Source organism: Alosa pseudoharengus, unplaced genomic scaffold (genome assembly GCF_046254945.1).
Source record: "Alosa pseudoharengus isolate Yale_2024_CS ecotype anadromous, Long Island Sound unplaced genomic scaffold, YU_APseudo_1.1 YU_APseudo_1.1_scf_9, whole genome shotgun sequence".
Classification (NCBI taxonomy): Eukaryota; Metazoa; Chordata; class Actinopteri; order Clupeiformes; family Clupeidae; genus Alosa; species Alosa pseudoharengus.
Window position 1 is genome coordinate 18,128,693 of NW_027468881.1, and position 19,424 is coordinate 18,148,116.

At 43.1% G+C, this 19,424-nt stretch overlaps 2 protein-coding genes across 2 annotated transcripts in view; both read left to right on the plus strand.

Annotated features, from left to right (window-relative positions):
* hdac6 (histone deacetylase 6) overlaps positions 1 to 13,862 on the plus strand; it is a 19,506-nt gene extending 5,644 nt beyond the window's left edge. Inside the window, exons 15-28 of the mRNA XM_076275821.1 lie at positions 785 to 891; positions 1,258 to 1,325; positions 1,565 to 1,676; positions 2,571 to 2,699; positions 3,209 to 3,377; positions 3,643 to 3,851; positions 4,881 to 5,073; positions 5,500 to 5,649; positions 6,920 to 7,094; positions 7,211 to 7,635; positions 9,891 to 10,013; positions 10,403 to 10,540; positions 10,833 to 10,961; positions 11,278 to 13,862. Of these exons, the coding sequence (XP_076131936.1) occupies positions 785 to 891; positions 1,258 to 1,325; positions 1,565 to 1,676; positions 2,571 to 2,699; positions 3,209 to 3,377; positions 3,643 to 3,851; positions 4,881 to 5,073; positions 5,500 to 5,649; positions 6,920 to 7,094; positions 7,211 to 7,635; positions 9,891 to 10,013; positions 10,403 to 10,540; positions 10,833 to 10,961; positions 11,278 to 11,376 (2,226 nt within the window). The 3' untranslated portion in view covers positions 11,377 to 13,862. The remainder of the gene's footprint in view (positions 1 to 784; positions 892 to 1,257; positions 1,326 to 1,564; positions 1,677 to 2,570; positions 2,700 to 3,208; positions 3,378 to 3,642; positions 3,852 to 4,880; positions 5,074 to 5,499; positions 5,650 to 6,919; positions 7,095 to 7,210; positions 7,636 to 9,890; positions 10,014 to 10,402; positions 10,541 to 10,832; positions 10,962 to 11,277) is intronic.
* Positions 13,863 to 16,043: 2,181 nt separating this feature from the next.
* Positions 16,044 to 19,358, plus strand: lhfpl4b (LHFPL tetraspan subfamily member 4b). The gene is made up of 4 exons (XM_076275852.1): positions 16,044 to 16,461; positions 16,823 to 17,050; positions 18,199 to 18,263; positions 18,536 to 19,358. Exons 1-3 carry the CDS (start codon positions 16,044 to 16,046, stop codon positions 18,222 to 18,224), a joined length of 672 nt encoding a protein of 223 aa, XP_076131967.1. The 3' UTR covers positions 18,225 to 18,263; positions 18,536 to 19,358.
* The last annotated feature ends 66 nt before the right edge of the window (positions 19,359 to 19,424 follow it).

The following is a 19,424-nucleotide window of genomic DNA, read 5'->3' on the forward strand; positions in this document are numbered from 1 at the left end:
AGCGCTTGTAACCGGAGGGTTGCCGGTTCGAACCCCGACCAGTAGGAAGCGGCTAAAGTGCCCTTGAGCAAGGCACCTAACCCCCCACTGGTCCCTGAGCGCTGCTGTTGTAGCAGGCAGCTCACTGCGTCGGGATTAGTGTGTTCTTCACCTCACTGTGTGTTCACTGTGTGCTGAGTGTGTTTCACTGATTCACGGATTGGGATAAATGCAGAGACCAAATTTCCCTCGTGGGATCAAAAGAGTATATATATTTATAGTATAAATACTTATACTTAAAGCATCTTCCTGTCGTTTCTGTAGGCTGTGCTGTAGAAAAGTGACTTTCTTCGACTCTGTTTATACCTTCAAACCTGTAAAAGCGCTGCATTTTAAATTAATCTGTTGGTTTACAGCAGACAGCCGGCAGATAGCGATAGCTTTGAAATTTTAGCGGAATTTGGTTTACACCCTAGCGAAATCAGCTAATTATTGTATACATTTGAGGGATTTTTTCTGCTTGTGTTGTATTTTATACCATCCTATACATATTATTTCCAAAATATAATGTATTATATATATTTGATTATTATATAATATTATAAATTCAAAATACTATTAGGTCATTAGAAGAGAAAAAAGTGATATTGCATTTTTTAACACCACAGTCACTGATATCAATGTCCCAACAATACATTTTCACATTTTCAAATTCTTTCACTGCTTTGCGATCCTTTCATTTTCACTTGTTCTGTGACTGTAGGATACTGCTGATGTTTGCTTGTTTGTTTGTTTCCTCGTGTAGGGAGGATATAACTTGCAGTCGACAGCAAAGGGTGCCTGTGCCTGCTTGAAGTCGTTACTGGGGGATTCCTGTCCCCGTCTCAGTATGCCTGTGGCTCCGTGTAAAAGGTGAGGATCCGGGAGGGACACCCGTGCCAGCTCAGGGCTGTAGCGGTGGAGGTGTGGCAGAGCAGTGGTAGTGCCACTGGCTGACAAAGTGCGTGACGATGCAAGTCCTTGTCACTTTGGATAAAAGCTAAGTCCCATTCACTTAACTTTTACTGTGCCACACTGGTGGTGACCTATAAGCCAACGAGCATATAACTGCTAATCGCATGTATCAGCACAAACACATAACAAACAAATCTGATTTTGTGTTGCAACTGATTTCAGTAGACCTGAAAATCATATGGTTTAGGACCATAAAGGTATATATGTATAATATGTTGAGTGCAAAAAGTGTTTTGCACTGATCCGTCTTTGTCTTCGTTGCAGTGCCATGAAGTCCATCTCGGAGACCATCACTGCCCTTTATCCATACTGGACCTGCCTTCAAACATTTGGTATAAACGACAATACTCAAATTGTTGAACTTGTCCTGGTATCTTTTAAATCAGGGTAATTATGCAGTAATTAAAACAGTGACTATAGTTTTAGGTGAGTCTTACAGTCTTCTTTTGTAATTGTTAGTTCTAGTGTATGCCAGATTTGTACCCAGTGAGGCTCATGCATCCATGTCTGTGTAGTGTAGTCTGTGTAGTTGGAGATATGTGCTGTATCGTTGTTTGTGTTTGTTTTACAGAGGGAGGCCCCCTACCACAGCAGGATGAATCAGACGAGGACCAGCCAGAAAGCCAGCTCACTGGTCTGGTGTATGACCAGAGGATGATGGAGCACCACAACATGTGGGATGGGTAAGGGATTCAGATGCAGAATTGTCTTTGTTCTCTGTGGTGCATGTGTGGCAGCTTTTTTCAGGCTTGCTTGACACAACACTGTAATTACTAAGTGATTACTAGTACTAAATGATTCCTATTTCTGAATACACCTTTTTGTCATCTTAAAGACCACCTTCGGTGAAAATCATGTTTTTGACCTTGTTAATATATCTCTATAATTTCTGGCCCACCTGGGCTGTGTTTGGTGGAAACGTAGATCCAAAGCAAAAATCCTCAGCTATGACATTATTTCCCTCAATGTCTTGGCCGATAGGGATGTGCCATGTATTATCATTACTGATATACTGGTCAAATTCCTCCCTATAATAAGAATTGGGTATGATATAGTTGATTACATGATTAATAGTTTCTGCAAGGTGAGAACAAACATTAGTGAATGCAAAGTTCAAATTGTAGACAAAGAATAAGATTTCATTGCTCAATTCAGGCACCAGTTCATGAGGGCGTCATAAGGGTATAGAACCAATCCTGTATACTTGGGGGTGGAACAATTCTTCATAAAGAGGCAAACAAGCTAGTGTGTCAGCTGCAGCAGTCAGTAGCAGGTGAACAGGTGTGTGGAGAGGGGGCGGGGCCAAATAGATCCCAAGTCCCAAAATGTGTAAAGATGTAAAGTTACGTTTAAGCTATTTCAAGGCCATTAGGGGGTTTGTTGCTAAAGTGCGTCTTGCCCAATTGCCCAACTTGTGGTCATGCATAGAAATGCAATTTGTATGTAGCAGCTAAACTAAAGACACTGATGTACACATGTACACTGTAATACACTGTACACCTGTGTATATGATATGTATATCAATATACAGTATGTGTGTAAGTGACATGTATACCGTCTGTTTTCTGTGTTGTTAGTCATCACCCGGAACAGCCAATGAGGATCGCTCGCATTTTCTCACGCCATGAGAACCTGGGACTGGTTAGCCGATGCTACAGCATACCTGCTCGACTGGCCACAGAAAAAGAGCTGGCCCTGTGTCACAGGTATGACAGAGGGGTTTCCCAACCTAGACTTCAGGGGTGCCAGTGCTGGTGTACCAAACATAAAATCCTCCCCAGTCTTGTGTCAGTCATTCCTGAATCAGGGGTTAGAACCAATCAACTGGTTCAGAGAATGGGTGGATTGAAACCATGACTTGAATTACATCTCTTTCAATAAATAGACTGCAGTGTTTTCCTTAGAATTGAATTTAATTTGTGGTGGTTGGTTTGCAGAATTAACTTGAATACAACCGTTTTAACAAATTAGCACAGCGTGGTTATGATGCTAACCAGATTTAAGCACAATTTAGTACAACCTGGAAAATCATTGTGTGGTGGTCAATGTTGATATTGTGGTGGGCCGCCACAAATAAGTCAATGTATGGGAAACACTGGACTGTAATCAAGTCATAATTAAGTCAAACGTTTGAATAATTGTTATATGATAAAAGTTCTTCCTTAATGGGAAAAAAACACAGTCAGTCTTGTCTAAGTCACTCGTAACTTCTCAGTGATGAGCACATCCAGAAAATCAAGGGCACAGAGGGCATGAAGCCCCGAGACCTGCACCGTCTGGGAGGAGAGTACAACTCCATCTACATCAACAACGAAAGCTACAAGTGTGCCCGACTGGCCGCAGGGGCCTGCTTCAACGCAGCACAGGCTGTTCTCACTGGACAGGTATTCAGCTAGTGTTCAGTCTGAAGCTTTTTGATTTCAAGGATCATTTGCTGATGAAAGACGTGTTTAAAAGCAAAAATAGAACAACATTTTATTTAGCTTTATTGTTAATTTTGCTTGGAATTCATTATGCTACTTTTAGATGTTCGATGTGGAAAAGATTTAGAACACGATGTAGGAATTGGTCCTTATACAACACAATGTAGGAACTGGTACTTTAATGTTTCACCTGTGTCCTCTGTGCCTTGGTTTTGTCCCTGTGAAGGTAAGAAACGCTGCGGCCATTGTTCGGCCTCCTGGTCACCACGCCGAGGCGGACAAAGCGTGCGGCTTCTGCTTCTTCAACACGGCAGCACTTACCGCCCGCTACGCCCAGAGCCTCTCGCCCAGCCACAAGCCGCTGCGTGTGCTCATCCTGGACTGGGACGTTCATCACGGCAATGGCACCCAGCATATCTTCGAGAAGGATGACAGGTGGGGCCTCATCTACAGCTTCAAGCCATCACCTCCGTAAAATAGGGTATAAGCAGTAGGAAGCTAACTTCCCACTGAGTGCAAGTGCACTGATGTAAATCTTTAGTGTGTGCTGGAATGCTTCTTGAGATGAAATCATCAAGGAAATCGAGTTCATACATTAATGAATGGAGATGCAAGTGATGTTCCTCCTCAGTCATCGTTTGCTCACATCACCCCCCAATCTTCATAGGGGGCTAGGACTACTCTGACATCAGATTTAATGTCAGAGAACTTGTAGAGCAAATAATGCAGGTATTTGACATTTAGCTCCAACCTCCTCTTCAGAAGTACTGTTGCAAACGTTGTGAGCGAATGCAAACGTTTGGGAAAGATTGATGTGCCCGAGGCTCCAGACTTTAACCTCGTCTGTGCTGGTTAGCTCCAAAGTTTGAAGTACAAGACCGAGTGCTTTCACACTCTGTAGAGCAGGGATTCCCAAACTGTGGTACGCGTACCCCCGGTGGTACGCGAGCTGCTTCTAGGGGGTACGCGAGATGAAAAGTGCTATGGCAGACAGGTGTAAAATGAAAATTTTAAATCTTTTGTAGTTAATTAATGAATAAATACATAATTTCGAATCAGGTCATAATGATAGGGGGGAAGGAGCAAAGCTAGGAGTTATTTCAGATGGGCAAGAAAGGTAACATTAAGCTAGGCTTTACATTTAACAAACTAAAGGTAGCCTTTGTAGGGGGGGGGGGGGGGTGCATTACAGAATGCGTTACGTTTTTATGTGTTTATGTGTTGGATGGTGGGGGTACGCGAGCCGAGTCGGAATGTAGGCGGTGGTACGCGGGGGGAAAAGTTTGGGAACCGCTGCTGTAGAGCAAGTGAGTCAATGGCTGAATACTCACCGTAAAAAAACATTACATTCTGCACACTACAGCAAGCCCAAATCCCCCATGCCAGGATTTATGAATGGAAATAAATCAAGGCTGACATGAATCATGAATCGTCTTATTTTGTTGGCTCCGCTCCCTTTCTCAGTGTGCTGTACATCTCGCTACATCGATATGAGGATGGCACGTTCTTCCCTAACTCTGAGGATGCCGACTATGACAAAGTCGGGGAAGGCAAAGGTCGTGGCTTCAACGTCAACATTCCCTGGAGTGGGGGGAAGATGGGAGACTCCGAGTACCTGGCAGCCTTCCACCACATTGTCATGCCCATCGCCAGAGAGGTAGGGAATATACTGAGTACTGTTTCTCTTAATAAGACTCATTCATGTACACATTTATAGGTGGTTTTTGGTATGGAATCAAATGACTTGCCAGATGCCAAACACAAACACATTTTGTGTCCTTTTCCACTAAATTTTTTACCCAGTAGAATGCAGATGATATTATCTTGTATCGATTTGGGCATGCTTTATTATGTTACTTAGCTACTAATATGGGAGAAAAGGTATAAAAAGACTTCACTCTCGCGGTAGTGGAGTTGATTATCTTGTGACTTGTTTCAGTCCGTATTCATACGCGCACACACATCTGCAAAAAGACTCGGGCAGTGCCCAGATAATATTCAATGAGCTAGGCAGCAACTTCCAGAACAGCAATTCTCACCATTATGGGCAGTGTGTGAAAATGTCCCTTCTCTCCCCTTGTAGTTTAGCCCAGACCTGGTGCTGGTGTCCGCAGGCTTCGATGCTGCCCGGGGAGACCCTCTGGGAGGCTACCAGGTGACCCCGGAGGGCTACGCCCACTTCACCCATCAGCTCATGACCTTAGCAGCCGGAAGAGTGATCATCATCCTAGAGGTCAGGTTATGTTAAATGATTAGATTTCACGCATTGTAATGACACACTGTACTTTCTTCCATAATGTGTAACACAGTGATATAAAGTGCAAATTATACATTTTTATGCACACTCCAATGGGAAGTTTTAGACACACGCTAGTCTTAATTCACTTTGTATCCTTGGTGGATTCCCTAAAGGAATAGCCTTATAGGAGTAGTACAATAACTGATGACTGATAAAGTTCAGTTAATCTCAGTCTTTTTCAGTTGGTTAGGCCATGTTCTAAGATTGGTGGCTTTGTGTTGATTGCACAGGGTTAGGAATGTAACGATTACCGGTTTAACGGTAAACCACGATAAAAATGTTGACAATAACAGTTACCGTTTTCATTTCAAATATCATAATTATAACGGTTGATTACCACGTTGTGGAAACCGTGTGTTTAATGCTTCCCAGCTTCATCCGAACCTGCTTTTGACATACAGTAGGCCTGGTACAATGAAACAAAACTGGTACCCTACTGATTCTGTTGTCTAATTAATGGATTTAACCACGATTCGGATTAGGCTACACCTGCTTTTAAAAGGCAGAACATTTTCACCGCAAAAAGTGCGCTGTATCATGTAGCCACTCTGCGTCTTTTTATGTGCCCGTCCACGTTAAATCCATTCCACTCACGTTATCAGGAGAATACCGAAGCGTAAAGTTTTATTTTGAACACTTACTGGGTCTCACTCATTGGATCCAAATAACAGAAATAGCAAACTCCAAGTCATAGTAGGGTAAGAGCACATAGCCAATTAAACATGACCAGGGAAAAAGTGAACGGGACAACACACAATGCGTAACGTAATGCTGTGAATTAAGAATGCTCAGCTCAGCCAAGTTCGTTTGTGCAGTCAGGAAGTAGGCTTATGAATGTGAACAAAAATATGCCCTTCTCCAGTAGTATTAGGCCACTTTAAAATGCACCAGAATAAAGGAATCACATCTACTCAGTAAAATTTTTTTTTATCCCCACCCCCCTCAGCACCCCCTCTATGAGCACCCACAGGTGAAAATGAGTTCCAGCATCCCTGGTTAAAAGTTAAACTTTTGATAAGGTTTTGCCTATATTTGTGTAATATAATAAACACTGTCATACTTTTTAAACTATTTCAGCTTGTGTAGGTCTATCAGTGCTTTCTGAACATATTGAACACGCTTTTAAAAATACCACGATAATACCGAAAACTGTGATCATTTTGGTCACTATAACCAATTTTCATATTGTTACATCCCTACACAGGGTGGCTATAATCTGACCTCCATCTCTGAGTCCATGGCTATGTGCACTAGCATGCTACTGGGAGACCCTTCGCCACGGCTGCCGTCCCTGCCTCCTCCACATCCCAACGCAGCCATCAGCATCAACAACGTTCTGCGTGCTCACGCCCCCTACTGGAGCTCTTTGAGAATGCAAAGTCAGTGTTTGGTATTTCCTACAGTCCCATGTTGTTGGGGTATGTTTTCAGAAAATATAATTACATACAATGTGCATTGGCGGTATTGGATCATGACCTCCTCTGTCTGTCCACAGTTCCCCAGTCCCTCCGGCTGGCTTTACCTTCTCCCAAAACCAGAGGGAAGCAGACGCCTGTCGGAAAAGACAAAAAGACCTCAAGGCAGTCGACTCCCGCCAAAAGCCCGGGTCAGGGTTTTTCACCAGAAGCAGCCTCCCCTGTGGCCTCTTCACAGGGCACTGGCCATGAGGAGTCAGGCCTGGAGGACCTCACCAAGGGCCTGCTCTCCCTAGACCTGAACACAACTACCTCAGCCAATAGCAGCCCGTCATCTGTTCCAGTGGGAGGAGCTAGACGGAAGGTCAAGCCAAGTCCGCAAAAAGCTTCAGAAATGAAGAAAGGTGCATCACCCCACAACATGACCTCAGACAACATGCAGGAAGAGGAAGAGGAAAGCAAAGACAACCCACAGGGGGATGCACAAAGCACAAATGAGATGCAGGTAAGTCTGTGTGGCCTGAACAACTGAAAGTAGTTGGCACTGAACCACCGTGTTCCAGTAACTGTTGCGGGGAGAGCTGAAGGCATTGTCTTGAAAATGTGTCAGCTGTGGGAGACTGCCACAGAACACACTATTTGTTTTGGCACATATTGTATTACTGTTTGCTATCTGAATGATCCTTAATGTCCTTAAAGAGGTGAATTATCGTAGTATCGAAGTATTTATTCAAGGATAGACTGGGTGGGCGGTTAAATAACATAAAGGCCTCCAAGGCCTCCGCTAGGGTGCGTCTAGATTTCTAGGCTAGATGAACTCTAATATACATAAAGACTGAACCAAGAACATGGATATATCAATGCACAACTCCAAGAAAATGAATGCAATATGAAATATGAAAAAAGAATAGCCTAGAATAGATCATCAGAGCAGCCGCTCCACAAACGTGTCTTAATTAACGTCATTCAGTTAACAAGGTGCGAAGGAGCTTGCTATTCTCCGCAACACTGTCTATCACGTCATCAGCATCCAAGTTCATTACTACCTCTTTCTCTGTAGCCATCAGCATAAAGGCATCCAAACTATCCTGTGACAATCGGCCCTTAGGTGATTCTTGATTAATTTAAGATTGGAAAAACTCCGTTCGCAATTGCCACTTGAGTAGCCTACATGACAGTGTTAGTATAGTAATTTATATGCTAACCATATTGTCGTAGGCACAGGTAAAGAGGTTTAACTGCTGGAGAAGGAAATAGCAACAGAGAGCACAATTCTTGCAGGTAGCACATTTCTTGCTCACCAGGTTTATTTCTGTATATTCCTCTATCTCCGCGGCATTATCAAAGTCCGACGCTCTGACTGTAGGCCTACTCGTTTAGAGGAGACTTTTTCAGGCTGTGCGTAGCGAGGTGTGTCAATTCCGACTGTAGATTCTTCACTACATTTAAGCAGACATTTACTTATGTTTCGAAGTGCATTTGGGGGCAGTTTATTAGCTTTTATAAGGGGAAAATTCCGAGGATCAAGGCATGCTAGGTACTTGACAATTCCCTGTGCTGAAGGAAGCATAGACAGTAAAAGGAAGGAAGTAGACGCATTCGGTTTTGAAATTCCCAGAAGTCATTGCTTCATATAACTTTTGTAAACCAATAATAAAATAAAAGATACAGGCATATTTGTTGTATTTCAATTTCAAACAATGCACTTTTAAAACATTTGATTGAATAAGGCTACAAAAGAAAGAATGTATAGGCTGATGTAAGTATTGAGGGTCACCATGACTGTACTATAAGAGACTCATATCTGCTATAAATACTGATCAGTCTCCCACTGCTTTCGAGAAAGGGAGTTAAAGATAAATGGCTGATTTTAAGCCATTTAACATTATTGATGCTTGATAATGGGCCGAGAGATAATGTGGAACCGGCCTTGCGATGAAGGGGCCGAGCGAACCCGACAAGCATGCCGCCCCGTGATTGTCCGGCCCACGAGAGGCCGCGGCCCTTCTGGCATCTGCCCAAATGTAAGACCGTCCAGTCAGTCACTGGTCGTAGCAATGTTGTTGACACCACAGGTCGTATAGGGTATGTAGGTCATTTAGGCTGTGACCCCTCCTCCTTTATTTTTTTGCTTGAATCAGCATTTCCACCTGCTTGCACCAGCGTAAATCTTTCAATTTCAAACAGTCTGGCTTTTATGGAAACGCACAGCCAAAACAAAACAGCGATGCTTCGCGAGAAATTATGGGTAGCTATTTCTTAATAGCCCGTCAGTTTGTTAACTCGAACGCAAGTTGGGATGTTTGTAATCACACCTTATGTTGAAGAAAAAACGCGAGCTGAAAAGTTTAACTATTTTAACTTTGAGCGCCTCGCTTTCTTTCTGCTTGATCATTTAAACGTGCCGCGTTCAGTAGCATCGTTCCATACAATTGAATTCGAGCGCATGGAGGTGAAAAAGCGTGTCCGTCTGAACGGCCACTGAAGAAATAATCTGATCTATTTATACTATTTGCATATTAAAACTTCTCTGACAACACTTATTCAGAAAGCCGACCACAGCAACTTCTGAGTCCCAAGGTAAGAGTACAGGTCGCAGCAGTTAACAGCTACCTGTGTCTCCAAAATCTGCTCATTTAAGACAGAAACGGAATTAGTAGCACTGAGTATTGTAGTCTGTGGAAATTGGTAGAACATAATTGCTGTTTTATTTGGATTATGGGGGATGTATATAAATCTATTTACATTTCCATATTTAAGCCAGCTGCTGAAACTCGCACAGCGGCCACAGCAACAAGTGACCAAGACAGTGTGGAACTGGAGGGAGCTTGCGGCACATCGAATAATATTTTTATCATCTGTGGAGGCGAAGACATGGATTCAGTAAGGATTTGAAAATGTATTTTCTTAATCACTGTGCATCATGCTTTGTTGCCCATTCAGTCCTAATGCTTTTGGTGCCCATATTGAAGTTGTCAATATTGTCTTTTGTAACTTCTTCCAGCAATGTGTGATGTACTTTTAAAGATACTAACTCAAAAAATGTCAGTGAAACAGAGCACAGTTAATTCTGTGTTTTTTAGAGATTCTTTTTCCAGTTACTTTTCCTCTATTAGTTTATTTTAGTTTCCAAACATTTGCCTCAGGTTTACCATCATGCCTCTTAAGCAGAAAGCAGTGCTCAGATACTCTCCTGTGTCTCGATAAGAAATGGTAGTAGTGTGGTAGTGGTAGTGACTTGGGATGCTGCTCTCCCTCCCCCTGCCCTCCAGGGTGCAGTGCAGCCTCTGGCTTGGTGCCCCCATTTGGAGGCTCTGAAGCCGGTCCCCACCACAGGCATCAACATCCAGCAGCCATGCGACGAGTGTGGCTCAGAGGAAGAGAACTGGCTCTGTCTCCTCTGTTACAAGGTGAATGCTGACGCTGAAGCTTTTTGGTTTTTACATTCGGTCATACTGTATTTAACCATTTCTTGTGTCCATCACAATGTATAGAATAGTGTAGTGCCTCCTAGGACGTAAACTATTGATCCAAACATTGTTAATAGTACAGTAGTAGTATAGTGAAGTATTTGTGAGCACAACTATGTTTCCCCTCTTCTGAAAAATGTAGTCGATGTTACAGTACATGCAGGAATTACATGCTCATCATCCTCTATGTTATGGAATTAATGAGTCTTGTTTTCTTTATGGCCAAACCCAGGTACTCTGTGGTCGCTTCGTTAATGAGCACATGGTGATGCATGGCGTGGTCTCTGGCCATCCCCTGGTGCTGAGTTTCTCTGATCTCTCTGTGTGGTGCTACCCATGCGAGGCCTACATCGACAATAAGGTACAAGCTTTCACAACCCACCTCCTTCACATAATGGAGGTATCTAATAAATTAATACAACCATATTTTTTGCCACGCCAAGTTTCAAGCTTTGATCTGTCAAATAAGGCATTTTATCACATATTACAACTTCCCTCTGGTTTATAAACTAAATGTAAAGAAATTAGTAGTGAAATACTTAAGTGCACAACTGCTATCAGGGAGGGCAGGACCATCAACCTTTTCCTCAGACTGGGCTTAACCAGTGCCTCGTAAGTTTCTATGCCAGTGAATCTTAACAGATCTGTGTTGATCCCCTGTGATGTCTCTCCCTCAGGCCCTGTATGAAGCCAAGAACACAGTGCATGTGGCCAAGTTTGGCCAGGACATGCCCGTCCCTGCTGCCGAGAAGATGGGAGACGGAGCCGGGCCGTGAGTGTGTGAGTGTGTGTGTGTGTGTGTGTGTGTGTGTGTGTGTGTGGGGAACACGCCCTCTGGTGGCCAGGAGAAGTACTGTTGTCCTGAAGCAATATCAGCTGTCACCAGACAGGCTGCGTCTAAAAATGTGCAGCTTCTTAACGAGACTCAGAAGTGCCTCCATCATCTTCTGTCTTCTCCTTGAACCTCTCTGGTGCTCCTCACGTCAGTGTGTTGTCCAGGAAAGTAAAATAAGCTGACCATAGCTGTTTATTTAAATACAATGTTTTTTTTTATACCGTTTTGAATGATATTTTATAACACAGGGTTATTCTGTCATTCCATCTTTTATTTCTTTCTCCTTCTTTTTTGCTCAGTGCCAAATTGACAAATACTCCACTTGAGTGATGCAAACTTACCAAAAGGACTTAGTGGGAGGTCTTTGTGTTCCTCAGACTACTTTTGCACTCCTCTGCACGATGTTTCCTAACTGTATGCTTACTTTGCATTCCGTTAGGAATAGTGTGGGAGTGCAAAATTATTTGAGGACTAAACAAATTACACCCTGGCCTTTTCATCAGCTTTGTGCTAAAACATTGCGTGCTGCTTTAGCTTTTCGTTGGATTCTACTTCATATATTACTAAAGTATATCGTTGATTTCTGCAGCAGAATCATGTGTAATATATTTAGCAATATTTTGTCATCTTCCCTACTCCTCCCCCATTTTTATCCTTATTTAAACATTGCTTCTCAATCCAACAGAAATCAAATAGAGATTTTGCTATCGGTTTTGAGACACAACAGAGCAAGTAAAGATATCAGTGTTGTATTCAAGCAGCTGATGTACCATGACGTCAAGCCAAGGCACATAAACTTACTGTAATATTACTGTATGCCCGGAGACACACTCATCTTCTATAGGGATGGGTGCTGCAGTTAGATAGCACTTCATGTGCAGAATGATGGTGTTTTTTAATCTTGGCTAATCACACACTGCAGTCAAGAGTTTTTAGATTTGTTTGTCTGGTTATCAGCTCAGCTGCAACTTTTTTTTCTGAAGTGAGAATATCATATTGCAAAACATGTTTCTCTTTGTGATAATCACTTTTATGTCATAGCCAACTGAACATCACCAGCGGTGCACAAGTCACTTTTGGATAGTGATTTCCCAGCAAGTTGCATGCTCTGTAGAAAGCACACAGGACACAACAGTTGGACATTTGGACAGTTGGACAAAATGAAGGAATTCCCACATTACTGCAGTTGATCTCTCCATGCTCTCGAATGTTAAACTGCTGCTACTACCTCGCAAATGCTTCGCAAAATATTGATATTGTCCTTATGTGACACAAACACATACTGTACATGCCACATATGATAGTGACAGATGAAGAGAGACATTAAAATGGAGGGTTTAAGATTTTTTAACCAAACTGTTTTGGCCAGGACCACTGTGAAATATTTCAGGCTTAATAAATTGAATGAGTGAAAGTCAGAACTAGAAAGGAAGGTTTAATATAGAACTAGGAGCAAAGCTTTAGGAACAATACTGACTCAAATATTCTTACACTGACTGTAACATTAATTAGACAAGGTAGGTCACATTAAGTGCCTGTGCTCATACTATTGTGATGATCCTTTCACAAAGCTGCATAATACAGCATAATTTCCCTGAATAATGATGGGAAAATCACAGGTGTCTTTGGATAATTAGATTTCATGTTCAGGGCTGGGAGGCATGAAGCATTCTGGGTACAACATCATAATAACTATAACAGTTTATATAAGTTGAGACACAACCAACAGGGTTACTCTCCCTACAGTTCAGGTTTTGAAAACTCCTTTGACCTCTCAACAGGACTGAAGTCATGGCAACAGAATCTGTTTTGCCTCCGCTGATGATGTGGAGATCAGTGAATGCAACCACTTAGTGTTCATCATTATGGCGTTGATAATGCCACTTCAGTTGGATTTGGTTAGCATCTAGGAGCCCGACGCGATCAACTATTCAACTTACTTGGGTTTACAAGTAATACAGAAAATGTATTATACATTAAAGACACACCAAGCCTTTTCAGCATAATTAATATTTTTTTTCCATGAAGCATGTCAAGGTTAGCAGCAATAGTAAGAATGTCTATGCAGAGCATGGAAATATCAATATTTAAGAATGTGGATCAGATTTATCATGATATGAGGGTGTTATGGAAGTCCAAATCCTCAATATTTAAGAATGTGGATCAGATTTATCATGATATGAGGGTGTTATGGAAGTCCAAATCCTCTTTAACAACACAGTGCAATACTATTATATATTTTTGACATTGGTACCTAAAGACAGTTTGAAGTTGAATTGTTGATTTTGTATTTATCTTTTATCATCTCTCTGCACCTGACGCACATGTTCATTGCCAATGTATCTCTTCTCATCTGTAGCAAGTAATTCCTGTAACTTATTGTTTATTCTCTGTAAACATTCTCATTAAATACATCAATTGTTGTGACACCTGGTTGGTCTCGGTTCTTTTTATATTTAGTGTAAAAAAACTGCATAATATAGACAGCTCCCAGAATGCAGAGTCACTGCTGATATAGATTGCTCTCAGCATGGTGAGTTCATTAAGGCTGGCTGATTGTTTATTCTCTTTGCTGCTGTGCAGGATTGCTCTGTGGCCCCCTGCCCCCTTTTGGAATTGATACCAAACTGAATGAGAAAGGGAAGGGAGATCGGTGACGGAGGAATAAATCACTGCTGGTGCATCTCTTTAGGTGTCTGTCTCCCCTGTCACACACACACACTCTGTTATACATATCTGTATCTTACACACACACACAAATCGTCTCCTGTGTCTACTCCTGACTCATACACACAGGCTCATTTAATCCCCTCTTTGTCACACACACAATCTCCTTTTTCTGTCATGCACACACTGACACATCTACCCCCTTTTTTGTCACACACAGACACACACACATACACACAATCTCCTCTTTCTGTCATACAAACAGACATATACATACACAACCTCCCCTTTCCGTCAAACACACACACACACATGCATCCCATCTCTCTTCTTTTCCTTGTCCTCTCCTCCACCCTATCGTTATTTTCCCCCTTGCTAACATTTTGGCTCTGGAGGCAGAGCTTTGAATTATAGCACTCCTCTCTCTCTCTCTCTCCCTCCTGCTCCTCAGGCTGAGCCATCATTCCCTTTGCCATTCTGCATCGATGCACAGCACTGCAGCAGATTGTGCGCGTGCTTCAGTGTATGCGTGTGTGTGTGTGTGTGTGTCTGTGCACTGATGTCTCTGGGCATAGAAAACCCCTCCCCTCCCCCATGCTCCTCTAATGCCAAGCCTCCATCCCTCCCTCCCTCCTTTTTCCCCTCTCTTCTCATCTCTCCTTTTCTCCGGTGCTAATGGTGTGGGCCTGTAGCTGATGCCGATCATCCTGCCATCGTCACCGATCCAAAAAAGGGAGGAGGAGACTATTTTCTTTCAGCTTGTTTTCTTTTCCTGCTTTTTTTCTGAAGTCATTTCCCGCCTCTTCATCTCTGACCAGACTATGCAGCTCCCTGTAAGCGACCCGTGATTAGATTTCTTTGGCGCTTTTTTTCTCTCTCTCTCTCTCTCTCTCTCTCTCTCGTTCTCCGTGTGCTTTTGGAAGACAGACTCGCAGCCAGGCAGTACCTAGAGGAGAGGTGATTGTTTATGGCTTTTGTTTCTGTTGTCGTTTCCTCCCTTGCTCCATTGTGCATCTCATTCTCTGTCATCGCCACACTCACAGGAACCATCCACCAACTGTGTTCGTTATCTGCTCATATGCTCATCAAGCATGTTTATTTGGTCATGATTCTGCTGTCCTTGGTTCCAAAGCATCTCTGCGCAATCATTTTCCTAATTTCATGTTGTTGTGGTGTGTTCTATGGTGTGTGATTCTGCTGCCACTAGTTTGGTGTCTCTTGTTTATGGACTGACCCACAAACATTCTATATATGCTGTGTCTTTTTCCTGTGTTTTTAAATCCATCCCTGGATGCCATTAATCCGCTGCCCCTGAGCCAGGAGAGCCTGATCCCTTACTGAAGGATGTTCTCAGTGTTTGTTGTGCTTGTTGTGGAACCACATTCATTTTAACACCTGGCGTGCATATTTGTGGGTCTTCTTGTGATTGTCACTATTAAGATTTGACCCTTCTCATCAGCCCATAGCATCAAATCTTTTAACCTTGACAGCATGTTATTGGGCCTCGTGGGCCTGTCACATTCTTATATGCATACTTGGTTATGGCATGTACCATCATATTATTTGTTGTTACTTGTTAAGATGATGTATTTATCAACCTTCACTCTATAGCTTGACTTTCACAGTTATTTAACCTTAACCTTGACACCATGTTGAGCCTTGTGAACCTGTCACATTTCTGTTTGCATGCTTGTATATGGCACATACCATTGTTGTTTCCTCTTACTTGGTCTTTTTGATTCATCATCTTTTGCAGTTCTTTAAAGGTAGCCTTGACCCTGATAGTTTCATGCATATGTATTGTGTGAGCCTTACAAACGCTCATATAGTGAGCCTCCTCTCTTCTACCTGTGAATTTGTTATGCTCTCATCATATATGCTAAACTTCAGACACTATCTACATCTCTAATGACCTCAAACCCTGTGTCCACTTGTACAGCCATGCAGGTGCACACGTCGGAGGTGGCGCGCCTCTACCAGACGGAGTTTATCCGCAGCGCCCGGGCGGTGGGCGTGCTGTGGGCCGTCTGCACGCTCTGCTTCGCCGTCATTGAGGTGGTCATCCTCATCCAGCCATCGTGGGTGGGCACGCGGCAGCTCCACTACCGTCCCGGCTCCCCACCGCCTCCGGCCGGCACGCTGGGCCTGTTCGAGGTGTGCCTGGAGACGGGCTGGCCCGTGCCCGAGTGCCGCGGCTCGCTGCGCACCCTCACGCCGCTGCCGGCCTTCCAGTCACCGGCCGTGCTCGTGTGCATCTCACTGACCATGGTGTGGGCGTCTGTGGGCTGCCTGTGTCTCTTCCGCTTCTGCAACTCCGCCACGGTGTACAAGATATGCGCCTGGCTACAGCTCACTGCAGGTGTGCTCATGCATATGTGATGAGGGGATGTGTCTAACCTGTCTGTTAGAGAACAACAATGTTTGCAAACAACGTTTGCCTTTATTCAGATAGGATAGTGAATAGACTGACAGGAAGCGAGTGGCAGAGAGAGGAATGGGGTGGGATCGGCAAATGACCCCAGTTGCGCCACAGGGCCCCCCATAATCTTTTTAACTCAATTTTTTCTATTTAATATTAATACTCATTTCTGAAATAGTACTAGACTACGTAGACTGTCATGTTATAAACCTTTGACACATATAGCAGCAATTCAGTTTCATTCTGTGTAAACTACACCATGGAATGCTGACCATTCTATCTGTCTCTTGTATGCACACAGGCTTCTGTCTGGCTCTGGCCTGTGTGCTGTTCCCGGACTCTTGGGAGAGTGCCGAGATGCGCGCCCTCTGCGGGGAGAGCGTGAGCAGCTTCTCCCCCGGAAACTGCACCGTGCACTGGGCATACGTGCTGGCCATGCTGGGCATCCTGGATGCCGCCATACTGGCCACGCTCGCCTTTGTGCTGGGAAATCGACAGGATGCCCTCCTGCCCGACGATGCAAAGGATGGTAAGCTGTGAGAGTCGCCATATTTATTACACTGGAGACTGCAGGCAGGTTGAGCCACTCTGATGATTGTGTGTTATACTAAATACTGTCCAATTTAAGGGTGAATAATAACCATGAATAATAATATTTACACTGTAAACCTAGAGGTTGTTTTTCAAAGGAACCATGACAAAACTTTATCTTAAATTCATTTTTCTGTATTCATCTACTATTGCATTCAGATTTTCATTGCATGCATTTCTAAAAAAAACCGGATTATTATTTCAAATATACACAGCAGAGATGTTAAGTTCCCGTGCTATAGGTAGGGAATTTCACACAGCGGTCAATCTACAACCAAGCCTATTTACCGTCAAAACCAAAATCACTAACAAATCACAAATCACTAACAAAAACAACACCAACAGAACAGCCTTAAGGGCATTTCACTGGGGTTATCTCAAGCAGGCACCTTCCTTCATAGGCGTTTCACTGAACTAGGCCCACGACACCTCCAGAAGACTCAACAGTGGTATCTGGCGTCCCAGACTCACCCCCTCCACACTCATGATGGGTCCTCTACCAACAAATACTGACAACGAACCAAACAGGACAACACAAAACCACCAACAAAGCAGCCTCTGTGCGCAACAAATAGGTTTCACTAGCACAGTGGTTCTCAAACTGGGGGTCGCCAAACATATCGGAGGGGTCGCAAAATGATTTGCATTGAAGACATTTTTCTGAAGGTTTTTAGACCAACCTGTTTAAAAAAAGGGGATATTCAGTAGCCGTAGATGTAGGCTTCCAATTCACAGTGTTTCCATAATGTTCCTCAGAAAGTGGATACTCTGTTAACGCAAACTCATATGCCTGCGCCCCTTGCAATGATGCCTCTGTTTCCAATGCCCATCTCGCAACATTTCGAAACCAAATTTCGCTGGTTGGAGAGAAGGGGGTCGCGAGACTTGCCCCAAGAACCACTGCAAGTGCTTATCGTGCTATATCTTTAGAATGATTGTCATGGTTGGCCTGGAGGCAATCTTTCAGCAATAGCTGTTTGTTATGTTTGTCATTCATGTCATGCTTATAACAATGAAATGACAGCATAGCATGTGTCATTTCATTAAACATGTGTTTTAATCTGTACACTGCTAATTTGTCTTCAGTTACAGGATTACTTCTGTCACCATAGACCACAGTTTGAGCCAAGGACAATCAGTGTGCCAAAAAGGTAAGGTAAGGTTAATTGTATGAGTTAATGGCCATTCCATTAGGATAATGGGCAATTGGTCTTAAGACTGGATGACCTTGAATACAAAAGAGCCTATTGATGCTTGGCAGTGGCAAGTAATGGTGTTGTTTTCTTTGCTTTTCTCCCCTGATGTCCTGTTCTGTTCCCCTTGTGTTTGTTCTCTCTCTCTCTCATCATCTGTTCTCTTCCTCTCATTAATCCTCTCCTCTTTTCTTGGTGCACTCCATCTCGCTCCCTCTCTCATTTCTCAGCTTTTGATCACTGTCCTTCCTTCACCTTCACACTACAATCCCCTCATTTCATTACCAAGGAAGGAAGAAGAGGAGAAAAAAAACAGTGAAGGAGGCGTGTGTCCCCCCCCCCCCTCGCCGTTACATCATTGTCCACGTGCCCCAATTACATAATCTCTCTGCATAGAAACGGTCACCTAGCAACTGTATCCGAGCCGAGTGGCGATGGAGGACATGTGCTGTGGTTGATCTTGTTCTGCAGTGGCTATGGAGGGGAGTGGGGGAGAGTGGAGGAGAGAGGAGACAGCCACTGATGTTCTACCCTGATTCAGTTCGCCTTCATAAAGGAAGGCATTTGCTTTCTGTTTTAAGGTAGCTCCAACTTCACACAGAGAAAACCATAAACATGTTGCAAAACATGCTCTGAGATGCAAGTGTTTAGTATGTTTATGAAACTCAGTTAGCATATCATACATGTTTAATCCTCATCAATGCAATAAGTAGTGCTGTTGAAGTGAGGTGAGAACTGGGGTCGACCCTAATGCCTGTTACGTCTTTGTCATGTTAAATCGTGCTAAAAAAATACTACTAGTCAGCAGTATTGTTTATGACAGTATTGTATGTTTGAATGTTTTTACAGTATGTTACTGTGCATGTTCATCGGTTTGCCATCTGAATGTCATGAGCCGTAAAATGGATAGTATTTTGTAGATTTTTAGACACTTTGTAAAGACTTACACAAAGAACATACATGGATAGAAAGGAATTATTGAGAGTTGTGCTTAGGGAAAATGTTACAATAAATGGTCTGAAGATACTCAAAAATATTACATTCCCTTATACATTTAGGAGGTCATATCAAAATCTGTTTATTAAAGAACAAAGCACTTTTTTTAGTTAATTTTTTATT

Coding starts and splice junctions, on each gene's coding strand:
- lhfpl4b (XM_076275852.1), top strand. CDS start 16,044: ATGCAGGTGCACACGTCGGAGGTGGCGCGCCTCTACCAGACGGAGTTT. Junction 16,462..16,822: donor CTGGCTACAGCTCACTGCAG/GTGTGCTCATGC, acceptor GTATGCACACAG/GCTTCTGTCTGGCTCTGGCC. Junction 17,051..18,198: donor GCCCGACGATGCAAAGGATG/GTAAGCTGTGAG, acceptor ATTTGTCTTCAG/TTACAGGATTACTTCTGTCA.